The sequence below is a fragment of the Lepidochelys kempii genome, chromosome 8 (assembly GCF_965140285.1).
Source record: "Lepidochelys kempii isolate rLepKem1 chromosome 8, rLepKem1.hap1, whole genome shotgun sequence".
Taxonomy (NCBI): Eukaryota; Metazoa; Chordata; order Testudines; family Cheloniidae; genus Lepidochelys; species Lepidochelys kempii.
This window is the reverse complement of record NC_136387.1, coordinates 12,300,900-12,326,687: the sequence shown is the minus strand read 5'-3', so window position 1 is coordinate 12,326,687 and position 25,788 is coordinate 12,300,900. Positions and strand designations below refer to the sequence as shown.

The 25,788-nt window shown below is 38.4% G+C and overlaps 1 protein-coding gene across 2 annotated transcripts in view; it reads left to right on the top strand.

Annotated features, from left to right (window-relative positions):
* The window catches only part of DDX46 (DEAD-box helicase 46), a 36,902-nt gene extending 13,845 nt beyond the window's left edge, over positions 1-23,057 (top strand). Inside the window, exons 9-23 of one of the 2 annotated variants that reach the window (XM_073355535.2) lie at positions 72-192; positions 556-731; positions 1,775-1,896; positions 2,842-2,920; positions 4,903-4,985; positions 6,418-6,582; positions 11,007-11,169; positions 11,830-12,023; positions 14,253-14,390; positions 15,029-15,178; positions 16,151-16,324; positions 17,803-18,021; positions 19,331-19,475; positions 20,221-20,294; positions 21,083-23,057. In XM_073355535.2, the coding sequence (XP_073211636.1) occupies positions 72-192; positions 556-731; positions 1,775-1,896; positions 2,842-2,920; positions 4,903-4,985; positions 6,418-6,582; positions 11,007-11,169; positions 11,830-12,023; positions 14,253-14,390; positions 15,029-15,178; positions 16,151-16,324; positions 17,803-18,021; positions 19,331-19,475; positions 20,221-20,294; positions 21,083-21,130 (2,051 nt within the window). In that variant the 3' untranslated portion in view covers positions 21,131-23,057. Of the gene's footprint in view, positions 1-71; positions 193-555; positions 732-1,774; positions 1,897-2,841; positions 2,921-4,902; positions 4,986-6,417; positions 6,583-11,006; positions 11,170-11,829; positions 12,024-14,252; positions 14,391-15,028; positions 15,179-16,150; positions 16,349-17,802; positions 18,022-19,330; positions 19,476-20,220; positions 20,295-21,082 lie in introns of both variants that reach the window. The other variant, XM_073355534.2, reaches the window with a different exon arrangement.
* Positions 23,058-25,788: the final 2,731 nt, after the last annotated feature.

Below are 25,788 nucleotides of genomic sequence, written 5' to 3'. Positions count from 1 at the left end.
TTTGAATCAGAAAGCAGAGAAACACTTGAAGTTTGATTGATTGTGTATTAATCCATAGTGTGTTTTTTCAGAGGTAAATGTATACAGGCTGGAAATGGAGGGAATTGTAGTCAAGGGAAAAGGCTGCCCGAAGCCAATCAAAACCTGGGTACAGTGTGGTATTTCCATGAAGATTCTTAGTTCACTTAAGAAGTAAGTGAACAGTTTATGAACCGAAATATCAGTTGTTTCCATTGTGTCCTTGTGGTGTTATACTGTGGAGTGTTCAGGCCAGGTACTTATTTGTTTTACATATTCTCATTGTATGGTACTATGTATACCAACTATCTAGATTAAGGTGTTCACTCAGGATTGCTCTTCTGGGCAATTATAAACTATTCTTCCCCACTAATTACATAACACACATTTCTCCACTCTGTATTTGTTGTGCTGTATTTTTGCATGGAACTAAAGCTACCACTCAAGTAGAATATGTAAATCTTTTCATCAGGATTATGTCCAATTTATGAGAAATCCTTTTTTGCTCCTGACAGTACTTGTTTTTCTTTCTTTGAGACATGGCTATGAAAAGCCCACTCCCATCCAAACTCAGGCTATACCAGCAATTATGAGTGGACGTGACTTGATTGGCATTGCTAAAACAGGAAGTGGAAAGACCATTGCATTTCTGTTGCCTATGTTCAGACACATCATGGATCAGAGGTCATTAGAAGAAGGAGAAGGTCCAATAGGTACAAATCTTTGTTTTCAGATATTGACAGATTAAAAAAAAAAAGGGGGGGGGGGATAAATTTCAAAGTCTTGGATACCATAATTTAAACATCTGTGTTGATTTTGATTTTTCTAGTGAACTGTGTTTAAATGCACTAGTTGTGGCTAGGATATATCGTGATGATAGAACTCTGTGCGTGATATAAATTCCCTCTATCAGTGTGTAACTTTGGGGCTGATCTCCCCTTGCCAGAAGGTAGAATGAGCTCTGGGATGATGCCACAGAACCTACCACAAACATTTCTTCTGGCACAGCTCTGTTTTTAAGCTCTGATTCGGCAAATAGATTAATTGTACATCTGTTTCATGTACATTGAGGGATTTTTTTTGCTTACTATATCTCTTTATATAGAACTACTTGTTAGGAAGAATGAAAGGGAAGTTTGCACCCTTTGATTTTTTCATTGGAAATTGGCACAGGGCTGATGCGTGATTTTAACAGTCAGTGTAAGTCCTCTTACTCATTTTAAGACCTGAAGTACAGAATTCTCAATTTGTTTTGTCAGATATTTCTTTATATGCTTCTATAAGATTTGCAGAGGGGCCTTCAGTTCCTCTCTTGGCATGTTGGAGGAACATGTATTTCATGACTGTACGTCAACCCTGAGAGGCTTTTTTCTTAAAGTGAGCACTGAAGGTTCTGCCAACACAATGAGTCTCAAAAATGTATTTTGCTGTATGGTTTGTACTTGGGAACATTTGCATTTCCACTCAACTACACATTTCCATATACTTGAAAGGAGGAATTTATCATTTATTCTACTTTCAGGGTGGTGTTGGAACTATGGTCAAGTTTATTTTTTAGTTCCAGGGCAGCCTCAGCTACTGTAGATCTCTTGAAATAATGTTCTTTAAATGAACAGATAATAATTTATACAGTACAGTTTTGTTAGTCTAAAAGAGATGGTTTAAACTTCACCATAAAGGTTCGATTTTTGCCATGTAAAGGATCAGCGTCTCCTAAATTTTTTGTGGTTACTGTTTTAATATCTTTGTCTTTTAGCTGTCATCATGACCCCGACTCGAGAGTTGGCTTTACAAATTACCAAGGAATGTAAGAAGTTCTCAAAGACACTTGGGTTTAGAGTTGTCTGTGTCTATGGAGGAACAGGAATCAGTGAACAGGTACACTTAAAGCATATTTTGTTTATCAGAAATCACAGAACATCCGTCATTTACCAGCTTTGCTCGGTGGGTGTTTTCCCATAAATCCAATATTAGTTCTGAACTCTCATTTTTGCTTTTCTCTATGTGTTGGAGATTTGGTAGCAATTAGGTTTCTTTTAAAAGCCTGCTTTTGACTTCCCCTCACTACCACCTTTGCACGTGCACGCAAGCATATGTTGCCAGAAGTCAGTCAATCTGTTTGAAGTTTCTCATGTATGGCCCATATGTCTGACAATATTTTTTTTAATATAGTTTGGTGGTAATTAAGCAAAGCTTTTGTGGGATATGATAGTTTGAAATAAGGATTTCCTGTTTCCAAAAAGTTTAACTTTTTTGATATCTCCTATCTCAAAAAAGAAGGCCGAGGAACTCTTTTAGTTTGAAACCTGTCTTTTAGTTTGATTTGTCTTTAACGAGTAATGCTTTTTGACTATTTTCATAAAGCTTGATGGATTAACTTTGAAGTTATGCAGTGTTTATTAACCAATGGAAACGACAGAATTTATAAATTCCATAACCATATGTGATAGAACTTAATATATTCACAGCTGTAGAGATATTTTAAGATCCCTACAGGAATTGCCATAATATGTAGGGTTTGTTATAATATACAGACGAACGCTAAGTTATGTAGGAATCCTAGCCCTTTCGTGTGCTCTGCTCCAGATTGTAGCAACTCCAGGTCTTCATAAATCATTGTTTTTTAAAAAGTAATTTCCAAACACTAAGGAAATTGCCAAACAAAATCTTGAAATAAATAATCAGTATTCTACCAATGTTGTTGTAATTTATAGTTAAACATGAATGGTTAATCACAGTGAATGAAAAAAAATTACATAAATCATTCAATCCATAAAAACTTCAAATGGTTTGTTAAATTTAATTTATTGTTTTTAAAATCAGATTGCTGAACTAAAAAGAGGTGCTGAAATTATTGTTTGCACACCTGGACGTATGATTGATATGTTAGCAGCTAATAATGGTGAGTAGAAACTTCATTCCTTTAGAGAGATTTTTATATATTTATTTTGTAATTCTAATTAACAAATTCAGGAAATCATGTTGTTTTTTTATAAAATGTCTTCTGGTTTTTATTTACATCTCTTGAAGCTGTGATATCTGTTTGTGGCATTTCAGAAAGTACAGCAATGAAAATGGCTCTCTTCAATTATTAGCTTCATTTTTGAAGGACAGGCATTGTAACATGCTTGAAGAATTTCTAAGAGTTTATATGTGCAGTCAGTTTATAACTCTGTACTCCAGATTTCTGGTACTCTTAGGTGGTTTAGGGCTTGTCTACATGGCAAGTTACTTTGCAGCAAGCTAGATTGTGAATCTACACCTCACCAACTTGCTGTGCCGTAATGTCCCATGCGGCACTGCTGTCGCTCACTGAAAATCCTAAAGGCTTTCTATGCTTTCAAGTACCAGTGAGTCAAGCTGCTCTCATTTTCGGTGTGCTGTAGCAGTACTCATAGGGAATGTTACTGTTCAGCAAGCTGGTGTGCTGTGGATTCACAACCGAGCTTGCTGCGGATTAACTTGCCATGTAGACAAGCCTGTAGATAAAGAAAGGCTTATTTATGTAATGCTTGCTTATTTGACTTTCCATTGCCCAATAACTGATCTTCAGCATTAGCACAATTTAACAGCAGTTCACTTTTGCATAAAAGAGACGTAGCTGTACAGAAGACTTTGCCTTTATCTGTTGCTAAAAACCAAAAATTGTTACCTGAATGACCTTCTATTTAAAATGTTGAAAAAATTAAAACTAGTGTCTTCCCAGATCAAATACCTGGGTAGGTTAAAATGAGATACTGCAGCTTTAAGAGGCTTTGGTTTACTGTAATCATTGCATGCTTGTTAGACAACGTTTGATTATTAAAATATTCCACATCAAACCACTAATAAACTGTTGACATTATTTAACTTCTGTGGAAAAAGTTCCTTCAAGACTTATAGAACTGGGCTTCCAAGACTTAAACCGTCAAAGGTAGGTACATTAATGCTGTTCCCAAATAATTTTGCAGAGTTATTATTTGGGGATGCAAATATTAACATGTTAAATATGTAGATTTTTAAGAAATATTTTTTATCTCTATTATTGCTTGAAATCCAATGTATTCTTCTGTCAACATCTTTTAAAGATAATGTTATTTAATTCACCTTTTTTTTTTTTTTCTCCACCTCTCAGTGTTTTTATATTCACTCTTTAAGGGGTGCCTTTTTCTGCTGCTTGGGAAGGCTAGTAACTTGTTTATCCATGACCATTTCAAAATGAGATATTTGTACAGATGTACAACTTTTTGCTTGCTTTGATTTCACTTGTACCAAAGACTGGGGTTCTTGTTACTTTTTATCTTGGCGGGTTTAATAGACAGGTTTTAATATGCATATGTTTGTTAGTAAAATGTTGGTTACACTTTATTATTCTATTAGCAATTAATTACTACTATCCTCAAATCATTATTTCTAAATCCAATGAGGCATTGCAGAGTATAATATAGAGGGAAATTTTGTGAGGCTTCATCAGTTAGAACTGGAACTTTGCCTTCCACACATGCGCTGTAATCTCTAATATGTTTTTTCCTAGGTGGCGCTGTCAGATAATGGCTGATGTGGCTCGTTGTTTCATCTCAGTCTTAGTTTTATGATGTGTTTTGGCGAGGGCTGTTTTCTGAATTTTACAGGTTCTTCTGGCCCTATGATGGTACGCACAAGAAGAGTTTGACAAAATAAAGGGCCTTGTGCATCCTTACACATTTGCCAGAATGTATATGTCGTTAGAACAAGAAATTTAAAACACATATGCTGAATTCCTTAAAACAAAAAAACCCACCCTAATTTACTTTGTTTGTTAGAAGCTAGTCAGAATACTTAACATTTTACGTAAAATTACTCCTGAGGGGAAAGAGAGTTCTGTATGATATTGATTCCTCTTTTTTTCTCTCTCCTTTTTCACAGGTCGGGTGACAAACCTTCGCAGAGTTACATATGTTGTACTGGATGAAGCAGACCGAATGTTTGACATGGGTTTTGAACCTCAGGTAATGAATGGCAGAGTGGATTTTAAGTTTTGACTGTAGTGGTGAAGGAGAGATGGCAATGGAAGTGACTTTAGGACATACTAGGCTTCAGCACATTGTTCTTTCTTAAAGGATTTGGCTGGGCACAGGTAAAGAGGGGGAGAACTAATTCGATTAAACCTACATATTATCAATGCTGTCATATGATGAGACTACCAGCCCCTGGTCAGCAAGGCGTGCTGGTTTTGGGTGACAGTTTGTAAGCTGACTGAGTTTTTGCTTTGATCATGGTTAGGGCTCCGTGTCTGTCACAGAGGTTGCAGAAGTCATGGATTCCATGACTTTCATCAACCTCCATGATTTCTGTAGTGGCCGGTGTGGATGACTCCAGGGCTGCCAAAGCAGATGGCTCTGGAGCCAGCTGCTTAGGCGTGCCCAGAAACAGTCACACCGGCTGCTGCTGGAGCAGCCCTGGGGCCAGCTGTGCTGGCTGCTTCTCTGGCAGCTAGCTCCGGACAGCTGGCCCCGGGGACTGCCTGAGCAGCGGCCAGTGCAGCTGGCCCAGGGACCGCCTGAGCAGTGGTCTTGGGGGTGGCCGGAGCAGCCGGTGTTTGTTGGCCTCTGGCAGACGGTACTGCTGCTGGCCCCGCCCCCTACCTGTGAACAGCGCCTGCCTCCCCTTCCCCAAGATTCAGTCAAGGGTATTTTTAGTAAAAGTCATGGACAGGTCACAGGCTGTGAATTTTTGTTTGTTGCCTGTGACCTGTCCATGACTTTTACTTAAAATACCCATGACTAAATCATAGCCTTAATCATGGCATACTTTAGGGTTACCCAGTAACCTCTTGTCTATGTCAGAAAGCATGTGTGGTTTTCCCCCAATAAATATATTTCTATATATTTGTTGATTTAGAGACCTGGAATGGGCTGTTGAACCCCTCTGGAGCCCCATAGCTGGCTGGGGATTGTTCCCTCAGAGCAGGCATTTTGTAAGGCTGTTGCCCGCTGCCTTAGAGGCTCCATTATCTCCTTGTATAAGCCCTGGAAATGACTGTATAGCAATACAGTGAATCTCGGTGGTGAGGCCCCCATTCACAGGCAGCTTGAGGCTTCTAGGTTATGCCAAGGGACATTTATTCCTCCAGAGTTGGGAAGGCCACCACCCTTGTTCCCCTGGACTGTGAGGCTTGTGTTGTGCCTCAAAGCAGCACTACAACATCCCACCCTTTTCCTTTTCTGTAGTGGTTCTACTGCGTCCAGCAATTTCTGCTGCTTTTCCAGTGAGCATACACAGACTCCAGAAGATAAAACTTGCAAAATTATATTTATATTCCGTGCAAAGCCATTATTCCTTAGTTTTTAAACTGACAGGCAAGCGTGAAGTCTTGTGAAGTCCATTCCGTCTTGTGTAGAACACTTTTTGGTATTAATTGTAATTTTACTCTTCAACCAGGTCATGCGCATTGTAGACAACATCAGACCTGATCGTCAGACAGTCATGTTCTCTGCCACCTTCCCCAGAGCTATGGAGGCATTAGCTCGCCGAATTCTGAATAAGCCAATTGAGGTACAAGTTGGGGGCAGGAGTGTTGTCTGTTCTGATGTGGAACAAGAAGTGGTGAGTGTTGCATGGCTGCATCTTTTTTATCTTTTTGTTTCATTAGTGATAAGACATTTCTGATAAGACATTCATATTTAATACTGAATGCAAAATCATATATTAAAGGCTATTTTACTTCTGGATATTTTTATGGGCTTAAACCATTAAAAATACCTTCTAATACTTTCACTCAATGAAGTAGTAAATAATTTGTTAACAATGATCTGAGACACTGACTTGAAAAACTAATCGGTTTTACTTGACTTACCTTGTAATTGATTGGAAAGGACAGCATATTATTGATAAAATTATGTCAGTAAATAAGATTATTTTCCCCCTTGCATGTATGCCCAAGGGATACAACTTGTTTGTTTGGTGTAATGAGTTGTGGGAGATACAGAAGGTTTCCAGAAATGTTTGCTACTACTTAAAAGAAAACGGCACCTATTTTGGCTAGCTCAGCAGCATGAAAGTTCTCACGAGGCAAGCAGTCCTCCCGTGGGTAAAACGTTAAATGTATATGGTCAGTTACAGTTAAGAAGTGGCATTTCTGAGCTGCCATCCTAGTTAATGTGACATTAGATTATATGGAAGTTCAGAAATGACAACTGTAATGAAGAATGTTTTTTAAAAGTATATGTTCCACAGTTTGTTCATTGTACAAGTGCTTCTTACCTTGTGAATTTTTAGACTGTTGGTCTTAGCAGGTGGTGCAGTTGTTTCTTTAAATTTTCAAACATCCTGCTGATCTGGTAATATCTTATGGTTTGTCAGTTAAATCCTAGTATAATGGTATTTTTCTTCAAACAAAGGTATTGCTTAAAGGGGTTTAAAAGGAATTGCTACGTTAAAGTGTGTTTTTTATTTGTGGCCTTTCTTGTTTTTATGCTTTCAAAAGTTTATAATGGAATGCTTAAATCAAATGTTTATTATCCTGCCCTATCTCTGATGGCCACATTCTCTGAATGTGAAAACAATTGCCTTGCCAAATAATTGCAGCCCAAATCAATGGATAAGTATGAAGTTATATTTGTAGTCAGTTTGGCTTGCCAAATAGTCGCTTTGCTGCGCTACTCGGTGGTGTCTTCTTTCATGTGCCATTTTTCATTAGAACATTACCGTTTCTGTAGCAATGTATAAGGTATATTAGTGAGTACTAATGCAGTTACATGGCAAAAAGCTTGGTGAATGCAGAGTTCAAATTGCCTAGTGATAGAACGTCAAACTCAGCACAATTGAAACCTCTGAAAACCAGGAAATAGAGTTAAGGTAAATGCCCACTTAGCCTTAGCTCTGCACCCCTGGAGGTAGCAATAGCCACTGGAAATTGTCAGCATGCCCTTCAGCTGCAATCCCTGCATTATGTGTAGCTGTATTGAATAGTGGAGGAAAAAACTGGGGCAGCTTGTGTGCTATCAGAAGAAAGAGGTGCATGTGTACCTTGAGGTTTCAGTCTACATCATTGCAATATGAAATTGTGTAGGTTGTGCCAGTAACCAGGCCCTGGGGTCTTCTTGTTGTGGGTATTGTCAACAGGGAGATGGGATAGGAGAGCAGTCTGTGGATTTAATGATTAGGTAGGGGAAAGTATAGGTTTAGGTGGTATCTTGTGTGCAAGTGTGAAGGAGTTGCAAAAGAGTCTGAAGTTGCTGTTAAATTTTACAAATGTAGTAGTCTGTCGGTGGAATAGACTCCGTGTAAGGGACGTGCAGTTTGTACCTGTCCATTACGGGGGGTGGGGTGGGGCGGGGAGAGTGTGTGTTGTGGGGCATTCCTCAGAGAGCAGAGTTAAGGCTGAGTGGGTGTGACCGGGGTCCCTGTGGGGGCCAGCTGTGGGCACTCAATTAGAGTGAACTGCAAAGAATGGGGCAGATAAATCCCCAAAAGCTGGTGGATATTCCAGTACTTAGCTTTACCAAGCTAGCATAAAACAGCTTCTTTATTATCTTACTGGTTACTCAGAAGTCCAAACAACACAGTTCCCTTAAAGTGATCCAGCCTCAGGCCTCCATCCAGGTACCTAGGTCAAATATGATGATTCCTGAAAATCTTATTTCATCATGTAAAAGAAAAGGTTCTACCAATCCCAAAGGATCGGACACATTACCTGCCAGGTTATTGAATATTCCAGATCTTACCCAAATACACACTACAGCCAATTCTTATTAATTAAACTAAAATTTATTAAAAAATGAGAGAATGGTTAAAAGATCAATATGCATACAGACATGAGTTCAGTTAATTGAGGTTTAGATTCATAGCAGTTGGTGAGCTTTGTAGTTGCAAAGAGTTCCTTCAGAATTCAGTTAATAGGTTATAGTCCAATGTCCAAATATCATATTCCGGGTGCACCAGCATAACTGGGAAGACAGAATCAGGACCCAAGGATTTTTTTATACAATTTCATGTCCTCTTTGACAAGTTGGGAGTTTCTCCAGGAACAAAAGGTAATTAAGATGACTTTGAAGGTGGTCCATCACCAGTACTTAGCTATAGAATTAACATAAGGCAATTTGCTTGTTCCTCCACCATTCACAGTATATTTCAAAGAGAGGTGAATACCAAGATGTCCCGTTTTTACAATTTATTTAAATGCTAGGATGTTCTTTTGATCTCTGAATTATCATAATACAGCATAGATAGGGACTGTTGATTACACTGTGTACCCTACTCAGACATATGTAAAAACACAAGCATTATCTCCCCACATGTCTTTTGAGGGCTATTTTATTTTGCAGGATGTTTAACCCTTTCTGGCCATGCGTCAGAGGGTGTTTACTGTAACTCTATATTTCCTGGTTTGAGTTTGCTGACTTAGCTTGTGCCCTGCCAGAATATCTATCACCAGACAACCGTAACTCTCCATTAATGAAGCATTTTGCCATTTAATTTCTAGGTTTTTTTTAAACCGAAAGAAAAATGTTTGTTGGTAGGAGTTAATGGTCAGTTAGTCCTCACCTACGTTTGCAGTTGATATGCTGCTGTGAGTAGGTAATATTCTTACCCCATGTCTACACTAGCACTTATGTTGGCAAAACTTTTGTCGCTCAGGGGTGTGGAAAAAAAAAAACAATTAAAAAAAACCCTTGAGTGACATAAATTTGCCGGAATAAGTCCTCATGTGCACAGCATTGTGTCATCGGGAGACGCTCTCCTGGTGACATAGCTGCCACCACTCATTTTGCTTGTTTTGTTATGTCAATGGGAGAGCTTTCTCCTGTTGGCATAACTCAACTACATGAGCAGTCTTACAGTGGTACAGCTATGCCACTGTAAACTTGTGTCGATGTGACCTTAGGATGTGTCTTCATTGTAGACAATAACTACAGCGATGGGAGAACCCTTCCTATAGTTAATCCACTTTCCTGAGAGGTGATAGCTAGATTGACAGTATTTTTCCATCAATCTAGTGCTACCCGTACCAGAGGTTAGGTTGGCATAGCTACGTCTCACAGAGGAGTGGAGTTTTCACACCATTGAGATGTAGCTATGCTGATGTAAGTTTTCAGTGACCATCCCCTACCTTTTATACAGTGCTGTTCATCAGTAGATCTCAAAGAACTTTACATCATTTTCCCCTTTTACAGATGGAAAACTGAGTCACAGAGAGGTGAAGTGACTCCCCAAGGTCACCCAGCAGGCAGAGCTAGGGAAAGCCCCCATCCAGTGGTCTTTCCACTAGGACACATGATTGTTACGTGATTCCTAAGTGCTCCTCCCGTACATTTTGTTATAAGGAAATGGGGATAATGGTGGTGCTGTGAAATGTTTCAATGTGTAATTTTTTTGTTTAACAGGTCAGGTAAGAGAGAAATTTCATCCACGGGTTATGTCCAAAAACCTTGACTGTTCTATTACTGGCATGTCTTTATTTCCGTCTTCACCACCTACCACACCATTCCCCACAATGTCTAGCTCCCCACCAACAGTTCCAGCTCCCCTTCCCCTACTCATCCCTTTAGAAATCATAAACATGTAAGAAGTTGCTCCTTTCTGTCTCCTGCCCTGTGTTGCTGTGTACACACATCACAGCCAGCAGTTTAATGAAGGGCTGCACACTACCTTGGTTATGTAGCCTGAGCTTCACACTTAGGTGAGCCCCTCACTCCTACTACCCACCACCAGCTGGGACTCCTGACCCTGCTTCAGCTAGGCTTCCCCAGCCATGCCCCACGCTGTTCTGCTATAAACAAACACATGTGCACCTCCCCTCCCCTTTGCGGATAGTAATGTCACTAGTTTCTTTACTAGGTTTTGACCAGCTTAGCTCACTGTCCGCTTTAATACTCCCACTTCTCTCTGTAGATGCAACACAAAGAAAATCCAGCTTCTGTTCACAGTATTCGTATAATCAAAGCCCAATAAAAGGAGTTAAGAGTTTGTAATGCCCATAATCCAGTGGAAAGTGCAACGTCTCTTTGTTTGTTCTGTTTGCTTTTCAGATCGTGATAGAAGAAGAGAACAAGTTCTTGAAGTTACTTGAGCTTCTGGGACATTATCAAGAGAAAGGATCAGTCATCATATTTGTCGATAAACAGGAACATGCTGACGGGTTGCTGAAAGATTTAATGAGAGCCTCTTATCCCTGCATGTCACTTCATGGAGGTAGTATGCAATCTTAAGGGTTTACATTATTTTAAACTAGAATAATAGGATTGGGTAATTTTAAAGAAATGTTTTAATTTTTTCCATACAATACCATTATAGACCTTGGAATATTTTCTCCCTCGCCACTGTGGTCTTTCATTTGAGAGACCTATATTTTTCTCTGTTTGAATGAAACTGAAATTGACATGGTGTTTTTAACCTATAAAATGCCATAACATGGCAAAATCTCTCTTTATGCAGCAGGATTATGAACTGGTCTGGCAGTAACACATCTCTGAGAACAGTAGTAGTTCATTGCTATTGCAGACCAGTAGGGGGAGTATGAAATGGGTTTTTGTAGAGTCCACAAAACTGTTGGCTGTTAGGTTTCCATCACCTACTTTCTTAAATTACTACTGCATGGCAGAGAAATCAATCTAGAACACAGAGTGGAGCATAAATAATTTTGCTCAAGCTACTCTAGTGCAGAAACGAAATGGTTTATTGTTCTGGAGTTAATTGAATTTTGTGTTAGGTTTTGGCATTTTAAATAATTGGTGAAAGTTCCCTGATCCTGTGTAAAGATGCTTTTTATTATTCTGAATCAAAAGAAAATAAATGCATGAAATTAAATCACACAGAGTTTAAAAATGAACTATTTTGTGTGGCTCCTTGCAGGTATTGATCAATATGACAGAGACAGCATAATTAATGATTTTAAGAACGGAGTATGCAAACTTCTTGTGGCCACATCTGTAGCAGCACGAGGCCTGGATGTAAAGCAACTAATGCTGGTAGTCAATTACAGCTGTCCCAACCATTATGAAGATTATGTGCACAGAGCAGGCCGAACTGGACGAGCTGGCAACAAAGTATGTACATGTAATTATTTGTTCTTCTTAACTGTGTTTAGAACCCTGCCCTGTTTGTTTAATATAGTTATCCAAAACAGGGATTGGGAGAAGAGAATGTTTCTTTGGTATTCGATGAGAAGGTATCCTAGGGCCAGGCACTACAGTAATACAAATATTAATAAATAATGAACGCTGTGAGGTTTTTAGAGACATCAAGAGTAAGGCAGTCGTCTAAATTTTAAAACTCAGCTTCCTGTTCTGAACCAAATTTGTGTGGCACTTAGGAAATGCTTACTGGAGTAAGGCTTCCCCATGAATTTGGCTCTGTTGCTGAACATTTGATACTGCTCATGCTTGGAAATGTGCGTGAGTGACGTCGGAAGATTTCATGTTCCAAACTTACAACCATGACCAGACTTAAATAAAAAGCTTTAGATTTCATTGTGAATGGTTGAATTATTGTATCACTTTACATGCTAAGCACACGAGTTAATTCTAGGGCTGTCAAGCAATTAATCGTACGATTAAAAAATCGTGATTAAACAATAATAGAATACCATTTATTTAAATATTTTTTGATGTTTTCTGCGTTTTCAAATATATTGATTTCAATAACACAGAATACAAGGTGTACAGTGCTCCCTTTATATTTTTGATTACAAGTATTTGCACCATAAATAAACAAAAGAAATAGTATTTTTCAATTCACCTAATACAAGTACTGTAGTGCAATCTCTTTATCATGAAAGTTGAACTTACAAATGTAGAATTATGTACAAAAAAAACTGCACTCAACAATAAAACACTGTACAATTTTAGCGCCTGTAAGTCCACTCAGTCCTACTTCTTGTTCAGCCAATCGCTCAGACAGACAAGTTTGTTTACATTTGCAGGAGATAATGCTGCCCGCTTCTTGTTTACAGTGTCACCTGAAAGTGAGAACGGGCGTTCGCATGGCACTGTTATAGCTGGAATCACAAAATATTTACGTGCCAGATGCACTGAAGTTTCATATGTTCCTTCATGCTTCAACCACCATTCCAGAGGACATGCGTCCATGCTGCTGATGAGTTCTTCTCGATAACAAAACAAAGCACTATGGACCAACGCATGTTCATTTTCATTATCTGAGTCAGATGTCCCCAGCAGAAGGTTGATTTTTTTGGTGGTTTGGATTCTGTAGTTTCTGCATCAGTGTTGCTCTTTTAAGACTTCTGAAAGCATGCTCCACACCTCATCCCTCTCATATTTTGGAAGGCACTTCAGATTCTTTATCCTTGGGTTGAGTGCTGTAGCTATCTTTAGAAATCTCATATTGGTACCTTCTTTGTATTTTGTCAAGTCTGCAGTGAAAGTGTTCTTAAAATGAACATGTGCTGGGGCATCATCTGAGACTGCTATAACAGGAAATATATGGCTGAATGCGGGTAAAACAGAGCAGGGGACATGCAGTTCTCCTTCAAGGAGTTCAGTCACAAATTTAATTAACGCATTTATTTTTTAAACGAGCGTCATCAGCATGGAAGCATCCTCTGGAATGGTGGCCAAAGTATGAAGGGGCATACAAATGTTTAGCATATCTGGCACGTAAATACCTTGCAATGATGGCTACAAAAATGCCATGCAAATGACTTTTCACTTTCTGGTGACGTTGTAAATAAGAAGAGGGCAGCATTATCTCCTGTAAATGTAAGCAAACTTGTTTGTCTTAGCGATTGGCTGAGCAAGAAATAGGACTTAGTGGACTTGTAGGACATTGTTTTGTTTTTGAGTACAGTTAGGGAACAAAAAAACCTATATTTGTAAGTTGCACTTTCATCACAAAGAGATTGCACTACAGTACTTGTAGGAGGTGAATTGAAAAATACTGTTGTATCATTTTCACAGTACAAATATTTATAAGATCCACTTTTGTTTTAATTACAGAATAGAATATATGTGAAAATATAGGGAAAAAAATCCAAAATATTAATACATTTCAATTGATATTCTATTTAACAGTGTAATTAAAACTGCGATTAATCGCATTTAATTTTTTTAATCACGTGAGTTAACCACAATTGATCAACAGCCCTAGTTAGCTCATATTCCTCTTTAAAAGGAAGTTCATATTAAAATATCCAGTTTTACTTTTATGTAGTTTAACAGCACTACCTGTGCTGCAATGCTTCAGTAGAAAAAGAGGTCATGGGTCTTAATGGATTATTAATACTGATTAAATTCACGTTGTTTATTAAAATTCAATAGGGATTTGCATTCACTTTCATTACTGAAGATCAAGCACGGTATGCTGGTGATATAATTAAGGCTTTGGAATTGTCAGGGAAACCAATTCCTGCGGAGCTGGAGAAGCTCTGGAGTGACTTCAAAGATCAACAGAAGGCTGTAAGTAACCTTTTTCTTCCTTCATGTGTTTGTGGTTTTGCTACTTTGCACATAACTCTACACACCTAAGTAATCGCACTAACTTCATTGGGGCTACTCATGTGAGGTCAAAAAGGTGTTAAATGTTTGCAGGATTGGAGTCTGAAGTGTTTTCAAGACTCTTCTTGTGAATTTGATGTTATAACGATGTGTATGTGAGCTGTCTTGAGACCTTATTTTTTCAGAAATCCTATAAAAGACAACAACGGTGCTGTAGTATTTATATTTTATTTATATTGGTCACACCATCACACTATTTGAGCACATGGTTCAAAAATTGAATATAATGTGTTTCTTGTCTGCCAAAGAGAAAATTCTGTTATCTCAGGGAATATTTCAGTTTATACAATTATATTACTCAAAAGATTTGTTTACATCTACTTAGTTGATATAAAATAGCTGTTAAACTTTTCATTGTAAAATAGTTGTTTCAAGGTTTGAAAAGCCTGATAAATGTCCTAATTTTGTCTTGATTTTTTTTTTCATTTAACATCATTATCAGTTAGATAAATAGTCTATATTCACAATTGTTCTGGAAGTGTCTTTTAAAACTTTTAGTGTTTGAAGTGACTTTTTAAAATAAACATTCCTGTTTATAGGAGGGGAAAATTATTAAAAAGAGCAGTGGATTCTCTGGCAAAGGATTCAAGTTTGATGAAACAGAACACGCTTTGGCTAATGAGCGAAAGAAACTACAAAAAGCTGCTCTTGGCCTGCAGGATTCAGATGATGAGGATACTGCTCTTGATGTAAGCATTAAGGGGGGGAAAAAGTGTTTTGTTTTTTGGTTTTTTTTTTTTTTTTAAGGGATTTCACTGTATTCACTAAAATAACCCATACAGGTACAACTGTAATAAATTGCAGAATGCATGGATTTCTGCTATTCCACACACCCCTCTAACTTACTAGATACCTCTTGTGTGTAAATCTGTATGTAATGTATGAGTGCATAGACCTCATAAGGAGTTAAAAATCTGCCATTTGTCACTTACTGGTATTTTATAAATAAGATAAATATGGCTATTATTCCATTCAAAAGGGCACAAGCAGTTTTTCACCTTTGCAAAGTTAATCATCTTGCACAAAATAAAATAGTCACACTCATTCACAATAGTCTTGTAGTATAGTGATGGAAAGAAATATATAGCAGCTTTTCCCATTTCTAAATCCATATTAGGTACCTTTCCTTAATATTTGCTACCTTTTCCATGATCTGGAAAATTACTCTGACTACTGGTACAAAGGCTGTAGAAGAACTGCTGGAAATCCTCCCTCACAAACCAGCTCTGTAGCCTTCACAATGTGAACGCTGCCCTCCTCTGTCTCCCACAGCTGAAGGGTGAGATTTGTGTACAGAACTTGGTGCATCAGTTTGCACTTAAATGGCACTTCCTATGTGAGAATCTCAAAGTGCTTAACCTTAATTAGTGTGAAACTGATGGACTCAGTATAAATCCCTTGTTAAAGGTAGAAAGTAAATCTGTGGCATGGCCAGAAATAGACATCCAGTCTCCTGATGCCCAGTCTGTTTCCTGACCAAAAGATCATCCTTCCTCACTGTAGCACTGTAGTTTTGTGCAGGCTCTGTCAACGTTTGTTGTTGCAAGATTCAAAATTTATTTTTTGAAAAATAAAGCAAATGTACACGGATGTTTTCTTACCATATGTGGACAAGAATTGCATAATGCTGAATGTACTGATATCCTTGTTCTATTCTTTAGATTGATGAACAAATTGAGAGCATGTTCAATTCAAAAAAAAGAGTGAAAGACATGGCAGCACCGGGAACATCTAATGTTCCTACACCAACAGCTGGTAATGCAGAAAAACTGGAAATTGCCAAAAGACTAGCTTTAAGAATTAATGCTCAGAAGAATCTTGGAGCAGAGGCACAAGTATTGGTCCCTTTTCACTTTAAGGTCACCCTCTCTACCAAGCAACAATTTTTTACTAAATGTTTAATAGAATGTATTTTTGTTTTACAGCCATGTTAACGTATTGTTCTATTTAGCTTTCTTATTCGGTACTTAATGGTAAATCATATGAGTCTTTTGACTATCTGTTTTGTAACCCTTTTGATGTGACAAAATGCATTAGCACAAAAACTGGAACCCCTGATCTGCTTTGACACAAAGGGTTAATTATAGCTAATTTTACCAGTAGTGACTAACGGATTTGTTAAATTATAATTACAAAATATCTGTCTGCTGAAGTATGTAATATACAATACGTTTTCTCATGGTTGTAGAACTCTGTAATTTAATTTAAAATGTATATGAACTTTAGTACCATTTTGCAGAAGATGGGTTGTTAGTTTTTGAAGTTTCCACCTTTGGAATCAACATAGTCACCATGAACCTTTGATTCTTAGGGGGGGGAACTAAAGAGGAAGAGGAAATTTTAATCCAAATCTAACTTCCTAGTTAACAGCAGTCAACTCACTCCTGTTATAAAGCATTAATAATGTTCATCTGAAAGTTTAAGCTTTTTAGAATATATTGCTGTGAAAGTTATTATGTATAAGATAGCTTCTTGTTTAGTGTTGGGGGATTTCAATTCACAATGTATAATGTCTTGGATGAACTAAAGTAGTGGCTCTCGACCAGGGGTACACCTACTCCTGGGGGTACGCAGAGGTCTTCCCGGGGTTACATCAGCTCATCTAGATATTTGTCTAGTTTTACAACAGGCTACATAAAAACACTAGTGAAGTCAGTACAAACTAAAATTTCATACAGAAAATGACTTGTTTATACTGCTCTATAAACTATACACTGAAATGTAAGTGCAATATTTATATTCCAATTGATTTATGTTATAATTATATGGTAAAAACGAGAAAGCAAGCAGGTTTTCAGTAAGTGTGCTGTGGCATTTTTTTTATTTCTGTGTCTGATTTTGGTAAGCAAGTAGTTTTTAAGTGAAGTGAAACTTGTGGGTATGCAAGACAAATCAGACTCCTGAAAGGGGTACAATCGCCTGGAAAGGTTGAGACCAACTGAACTAAAGAACAGAGTATATTGTCAAAGCAGTCCTTGTGCACTGCCGAGTTTTGATTTCTATCACAGGAAGGAGCGTATGCTCCTTTTCCTAGCTTGGTAATTGGACTAGAAGTGTATGGGATGACGTAAAATTACGTTTTGTTTTGCTGACGGCAGTCTGGAATGTCCATAGCATTTAGAGTAGAAAATGTAGCAAGGCTTTTTTTTTTTTTTTTTTTTTTTTTGGGCGGGATTGGGAAGAGTGTTGAAGCTGCCTACATGGGCATTTATTATGTGTAGAAATGTAATGAAACTCTGGTGCTGAAAAGGCCAGGTTTTTATGGTGCTGCCTCTGGGTACCTTGTAATGAATGTAGACTTGTTTTATTACAGGATGTGATGCAGCAGGCTACAAATGCTATCTTGAGAGGAGGCACAATTCAGGCTCCTACTGTATCTGCCAAAACTATTGCAGAGCAACTGGCTGAAAAGATAAATGCCAAGCTCAATTATGTGCCCATAGAAAAACAAGAGGAAGAAAAACAGGAGGGAGGACAAAGTGAATCATTTAAGAGATACGAGGAGGAATTAGAGATCAATGACTTCCCACAGGCAAGCATCATTTTTTTCTTTAATCATATTTTAATTCCAGTCACTTAACACAGTGCTTTACTGCAGACTCTTTGTACAAGTTTTTAATGTGTTTGTTCCAACAGAGAGGTTTTGTCTGTGTCTCAGATCTTTATCAGCTGTATCCAATAAAGCTCCGTGACATTAGCTCAGCTGTGTAATCTGCACCATGTAAGAGATGCATAATCTTTCAGACACATTCTAAGACTGTTCCTTACCACATGAAAATGTGAAGCTCTGCCCTTGATCCAGTCAGCATCTAAATCTTATTGAATTTTCCTATGTAATATTGAAAAGATCTGGCCTTTCTTCTTTGGCCACACTACCACAATTCTGGTCCAGACCCATATGTCTTGATTATTACATCTCTTCTTAAACTAAGATTATTAGGGGAGATTTTCAGGGGCATAAAAAGTAGTTAGGCACCTAACTCAGTCAATGGGAATTAAGTGCATAACTGCCATTTATGCTTCTAAAAAATCTCCACTGTCAGCCTTTTGGAACAGGGACTATCTTTTGCTCTCTGTCTATACGTTGTCTAACACAATGGGGCCCTGACCAGTCATTGGACCTCTTGGTGCTATTCTAATACCAATAAGAGTAATCACCTGACTAGTAAAATTAGTGAGAGAGATGCGAGTTTGCTCTTTCCTGCCTGCTCTTCGTAATGCAAGTACAGTGTAAATGTTTAGTATAATTCCATGAGTTTTCTCAATGGGACTCAAATTGCATGCACATAACCACAGTATGGGCTATATCCTAGCCCTGAGTTTGTTCTTCATATGCCCCTACCTTTGTACACTAGATCATAGTAGGTGATACACAAGATAGCAGTTTGCCTCATTCTTGAAAAGAATTTGTAACAGTGTGTCTTAGCAGTTATTTCTGTTGAAATCTCAGTGTCCAAGTGAATGAAGTACTCTTTTTCACACTTCAGTCTTCAAGCTTCTAAACTTCCCACAGAGTGAAATGGAAACACTGGCAAGCTCTTTCCAGTGGTCCCGTACATCCATCATTCTCTTTCCTCCACCTTTCTTCTTCTTCTTTCCCTGAAGTAAGGGGTAGCAGTGCTAATGTATTTTATGGCATACGTTTGTTTGGACGTGGGTGCTCATTTTTTAAAAGAACTGATTAAAACCCATTTGCCCTGGAACACATTTCTGTTTAAATAGCTCTCACCATATAATTTTGTTGATACATTTTCTGTCTAGAATGTCAGCTAACCCTCTGGTTCCTCTTTTATAAAATGTCTTTCTCGCTGCTCCTCTTCCTATACCTTTTTCTTGTGCAGACTGCTAGGTGGAAGGTTACCTCCAAGGAAGCTCTGCAGAGAATCAGTGAATATTCTGAAGCTGCCATTACAATCAGAGGAACGTATTTCCCTCCAGGCAAAGAACCCAAGGAAGGAGAACGAAAAATTTACTTGGCTATAGAGAGTAAGTACGACAGATATTTAAATTTAAAAAAATGTCCCCAGTACAGTGTGAAACTAGACATGAGAATCCTTGTGGTAGTAACCATAATCATTATTGTAGTAACCTTTGGGTCCTCACTCCAGACCATTGTTGGTTATGGAAATGTGGGCACCCAGGGAAGCCACTCATTTGTCTCGATAGTTTTTGCCACTTGGATCATGGTGATGTGAAGACCTCTCGGGACCAACATCCTACCCAGACTAAAGGTGCTTGCTTACATGGTGGCTGTATATGAAAATATTCAAAAAAAGAATAACAAGAAGAATATACTTGGTGCTAAAAAATGAGAGGAAACTGAGCGACCTTATTTGAGTTGCCATGGAAAAGAGACAAAATGGTGCTGTTATCCAGCAGCACTGGGCAGGGATCATACCTGTTCAAATCTATTGTGTGCAACCTATGGCCCAATTAATCTTACGTTTACTCTGGCATGCTCTATTGCTGATGTGAGTTTGTCTGCAAAGTAACCTGTTGTTTTAGGTGTTTGTGGGTAGTGTGAAATGTGACTCGAAATTTTAAGTATGTCCTTTGTTTAAAAAAACAAACCAGCCCTGGTAATAAACACTAGTCGAGAGTTCAACTGCAAACTATTAAAATGTGTTTGGCAACCTATACGGTGCTACTAGAAGTAACTTGCAGTTTTACTCTTTCAGCGTTGTGTGTGGAAAAGATTCTAATATTTTGTTTCTTCCTGTTCTGTCTCCAGGTGCCAATGAACTGGCTGTGCAGAAAGCAAAGGCAGAAATCACTAGGCTTATAAAAGAAGAACTTATCAGACTGGTAAGTGAAATACAGTATACTGTATTTCAGAAGAATGTGCTTGGCTTTTTAAAGCTTTACAAGTACATGTTTCAGAAAGTTTATACCAATGCTAGAGCATAAATCTTTATTAATATCTGGGACAGGAAGCTGCAGATCTAAAATATGCTGTACTGGCGAACAGCAAAGAAAATACATTTCTCTGTTCCGTGGGTCAACCCAGGCTCATAGGTATTCTATGCAGACAAAAGACATCAACAGAATTTTGTGACATCACTTTAAGGGCTAGTTCTTACCTCACAAAACAGTTCATTTCCTGGCTTTAGCTCCATTAGGCAGAGCTGGGCATGTAACAGATTGGTTTTTAACTTTTCTTGTTTTTAGTTGTTTGTACTGTGTTGAGGTTAGTTGCTCCATGCAGCACGCCAGGAGCAGTAGTCTTCTGTATTTAGAGTTATCTTGCTCCTCGTTTGCAAATCAAGGATTGGGAGACTGGAATTCTGAATTCTTCAGAAGCACAGGCCTTGGCTTTTTGTGGAGCAACCTACAATAATATTGCGTTAGACTCAGGCAGAACTGCTGGTAGCAGACACTTCTCAACCCAGCTGCTCGTGGGTTCCATTGCTCTTGTGCCTTTATTGATCTAGCTTTGCTCTACTTTTAAAATTGCTGAACTCTACATAAAAATTCCTTCCAACTGTCAAAGAAAGGGTTATTGCGGAGCAATTCTAATAATGAATGATTCAGCTGTTCACTTGTCTGTTTTCAACTAGTGCTGTGATTGACTTATTTTTCCTCTTTAATTGCAGCAAAACTCATACCAACCAACCAACAAAGGAAGATACAAAGTTCTGTAAATATTTGGAGTAACCTGTCTGCCAGCGGCTGGTGTCTGACACTTCGTGGCTTCTGTTGTCTTTGGTGTTCACACTGCTTATTGTAAATTAAGATATTTTTATTTTTTCCTTGCTGACATTTTAACACAAAATTGATATTTGCTGAGACAGCTCATTCTCTTCACTAAGGTTAGCAGTCTTAAAGCAGACCAGCTTTGTCAGGGCATGATGTAATTGCAAAGTATAGTTTATATAGTTTTTTCACTGAAAAACTACTGAATAAAACAGATTTTAATTTTCCTGACATTCTGATATAATGTAAATTAAATTATTTTGGCTTTGCTTTGGAATTTGTTAGGGTGTACTTAAAACTTCACATTTTAGGGGTAGTTCACACCTTTTAAGTTTATTGTGGAGTAGTAAAACAGCCAATATAAGAGCAGAATTTTCCTCTCTAATCTGTAGCATCTCTGTGACCTATTCCGTATGCATTCCCTCTGCAAAACCCCCACTGATGTCAGTGAGAGCCCTGTGCTGATCAGAGTTTAGAATTTTGTCCTAGAACAATTAGGGTGTAGTTTTACAGATATCCCTCCCCTCCCCCCCATCCTTTTTTACTTCCTACTTTGCCTTTATCATTTGGGGAATAGAATAGTTAAATCTTTGGGTTTCTTGTAAAATGAGACATTTTGTAGTATAAAAATGGCTTTCAGATTTTCTCTAAATGTCAGCATTTTAGGATTTGATTTTGTTCCCATTCTTCAACCTTGAGTAAATAAAACAAATAAATCTCAGCAAAAGAGAGAAACCACTTTTGTAATCAAGCATAAAGTTTGACACATTTTTATAGTGTTATATATACATTTAATGTGATTCTTTCAGGATGACTGTTGTTATACTATTAGAGAATGGCTTTCGACAAAAAATTAGCTTTGTAGGTCGGCTCCACAAACGACCCTTATTGCAGTGGTGGAACATGAAAGCTTCCTGGGAGTCAACTTTTTTGAACCCACTTCTCCCTCATCCCCAGAAGTCATTAACGTTTCACATTGTTACTGTCAAGATTTAATTTTTTTAACCTCTTGTCTTATCTGTAACCAAAGTGACAGATTGTTGAGTCATTCTAGCAGCTGAAAAAGCTTTCAAGAAGATGAAAACTTACAAGGCTTTTTGTAGAAAGCTTTCCTGACCTGACATCGTGGAGGAAAAATATATACTTTTAAAATAGCTATGTGTATGTACTGCTTTAACCCTAGTGAAGAACAAATCAAATGCTTGCATCATGGTTATAAATTCATTTTTTCCAAAAATCAAATATTTTGAAGTCCACTCCAGTTCTGAGATACTAATACATTTGTAGATGTAGAAAAAGAGAAAACCGGCCATATCCACTAAGCACTATACATTTACTCTGCCAGGAACAACCTTAATACGATACCTAAGAAAGTTTAAAAAAAAACAAAAAAAAAAACACCTGAATGGAGCCAGAAGTAGCACATATAAGAAAATCTTCTCAAAGTTAAAACAAAACCTCAGATATTTTCAAAATCAGATTCCCTTTAAATGTTTCGGGCTTCGTAGTTAGGATTATTTATTATGTAAGATGTTTCACACAGTTTGTGCTGACTTGTCTAACTTTTTGACAGTGCTGTAAATTGCAATGTCCCCCAGAGTTGTGGTGGGTTTTGATATGTTTGGTGTAGAGCACTTTCAGGTTCAGGCATTCTGACTTTTTTTTTTAAACGTCTTTGGTTTGAAATGTTCGTGATGATATCTACTGAGCAAAGCTCTGATAGACATACTTCTGAGATTTCCAGCTCAACGCTGTTGGATTTTCAGCAAGGTTGGACAATGTACAATCTTCCAAGGTTTTTTAAATGCAATGTCAATATTCATATTTTTTTTAATTCCTCTAAATAAAAATAATGTCCATGTGTTTTTTCTGAAATGCTCTTTCCGATGATGGTTTTTGCCCTGTTTGCTGTGCCTCTGCACTTGTTTCTATTGCAGCTCTGTGCTCACTAATTGTAGCTGCTCCTTTAAGTGTAGGGAAACACGTTCACTATCATTACATTAGAATCTTTGTTAGGAATGGAATGAAAAGCAGCAGACAGACACCAGACAGTAAAACTGCTGCAAGAGAAACATCACTTAAGGTGCTTGGGTACTTGGGATGGGGAGGGCCAGCAATCTGCAAGAGAGGAAAAAAATGAGACAAACTCTTAACAGAAATAAATAAGGCAAAAAAGAGAGAAATTGAGATGAAGGGGAAAAAGCTATCGTGGTAACAAGGCGAAGAATAAGAATATGGAGGAAAACAATGAACTAAAATTGTTGCATTAAATCTTTCTTCCTAATTGTTTTTGTGCTCATGGAAGTGGACCCAGCTCTCTGATAACCATAACATGTCTGCTGCTTCCTTGGGGGATGCACCCCCTTTCAGATGCTGGAAGAGAACTTGAACTGTATCTTAAAAAAAAAAAAGCAATATAATAGATAACAGAGCAATGTACCCTTTTTGCTCTGTTATCTAACACACTTTCCAAAGAGAGTGTGTTCCCAACTCCCTATATTTTCCTTATAGTTTTGGTGTTTGAGTAAGCAAAACATCCTCCAGCGATTGTATTTTGGGCAGAAATAGAAAAAAAGTGATGCTGGATCATAAACTTTTTTTAAACGTTTCGCTGTAATCATATTTTGTCAGCAGCTAATAGCCCGGGGTTCCTCTTCTTGTGGCATCTCTTGTCCTGACTAGTGGTAGATCCAGGCTGCCTTATATACTTACCAGCTTATTCCACAGTGTGTGCAGTGCCCCTCCTGATCATGACTAACCCCTAATTCTGAGGGCTAGATTGTGACTTTATGGGCATCTCTACACTACAAAATTAAGTCAAGTTAAATTGATGTACAGCCACTACAGGTGTTTCACGTCCACACTATACTCCTGTTGACTATGTGCATCCTCACCAGGAGTGCTTCCGGGGCACAGATAGTTCAAGCCCCAGGGCTGACAGCCAACAGGCGATGTAAGTAATGATGCCCTAACTACATCTACCTAAGTAACTCCACCTCCACAAGAGGCATAGCATTCTATGTAGTGACATAGAATCATAGAATATCAGGGCTGGAAGGGACCTCAGGAGGTCATCTAGTCCAACCCCCTGCTCAAAGCAGGACTGATCCCCAATTTTTGCCCCAGATCCCTAAATGGCCCTCTCAAGGATTGAGCTCACAACCCTGGGTTTAGCAGGCCAATGCTCAAACCACTGAGCTATCCCTCCCCCGGCAACTTACATTGGTGGGAGCTACATTTAGTGTGGATGCTTAAAGTTAGATCAGTGTTAGCTGCCTTACATCAACCTAACTCTAGTGTAGACCAGGCCTAAGTACCTATGCAATGGAGTGAGGGGAGAACAAGCACATACTTTTTATACCTGTATGTTGGCTACATATACCTTGGGTTGCTGGGCCCACAGGAGTAAGCACTTACTCCCTGCACCTCCTCCCCAGCAGCTAAGTGGAAAATTGTCAGAGCCTTGGCTCCGCTGGCTGGCCAGCACAATGGGACTTGCATAGTGGAAGTCACAATTTGCTGCTGGTTTTGGCTAGAACCAAATTCTTGCTCTTCAATCCTGAATAGGGAGGAATTGTGTATCAGCTGGATGTTGGAGTAACAAGGGATTATTTAGGGCAGTTAAGTTTATGTACTCCTTGCTCACAACTGTGCCTTTTGTTATTTATATTATAGTAGCGCCTAGGAGCCCTAGTCTGAGACCAGGACTCCATTGTACTAGGTGCTGTGCAAACACAAGCAAAAGGGTGGTTCCAAGTCACAGTCTAGGCCTAATTCTTTTACTTTGTCAGAAACCCTGACTGGGTTTGTGCACGTAAGAATTCACATTAGTGGCCTTTTCAGAATACATCAGAATGGGTGTCTGAATATAAGAATAATAAAGGGTCCAATGACTGGATTAGAGGCAGCTAATTACATGATCTGAATCTGTTCCTGAAGTGGTATGAGCACAAGAGCTACCCCTCTGCTTTGCTTTCCAGTTGTGTACTGGGGTTTGTACCTTCATGAGCACAGCAGTGCAATAGAAATGTGAAAATGGTGACTCTGATGCCCAGAATTATGCAATGTAACTTGCAGTATTTATAAATTGCACAGTCCCTTCCCCAGAGATCTAATTGCACTCAAAGGGGGTGGGGGAGCTTGGGAAGGGATTCAAAGGAGGGGTGAAATGGTCAGATTGATGGGCTAAGAAGATGCTTTTTGCATGTGCTTTGTATGGAGGTGGACAATGTGAGTGTTGGGAAGAAGCTGCAGATATTAAGATGGGAGACAGTAAAAATCAGCACAAGTGTTGTGCTTTGCTTTCTGGAGAAATATTTTGATTTTATATTGGTAAGGGTCTTTCTGGTGGATGATTCAAGGAGGCATCCTGGCAGTCTGTGGCCTAAAGATTATGGCAGCTGGCCTGGGACAAAATACATTGCATATGTTTAATAATTAATGTTAGAGTAATCAAAAAGTGCAGCAGTTTTAATCTTTAAATTAAAAAATCTTGCAGTGGCCACAAGAGTGATTTTTGTGTTTCACCACTCCAGTGAGTAGCATTTTTTTGTTGTTTTAGTTTTTTTTTAAACCATTAATATCTGCTGCCCCATGACACTACAAA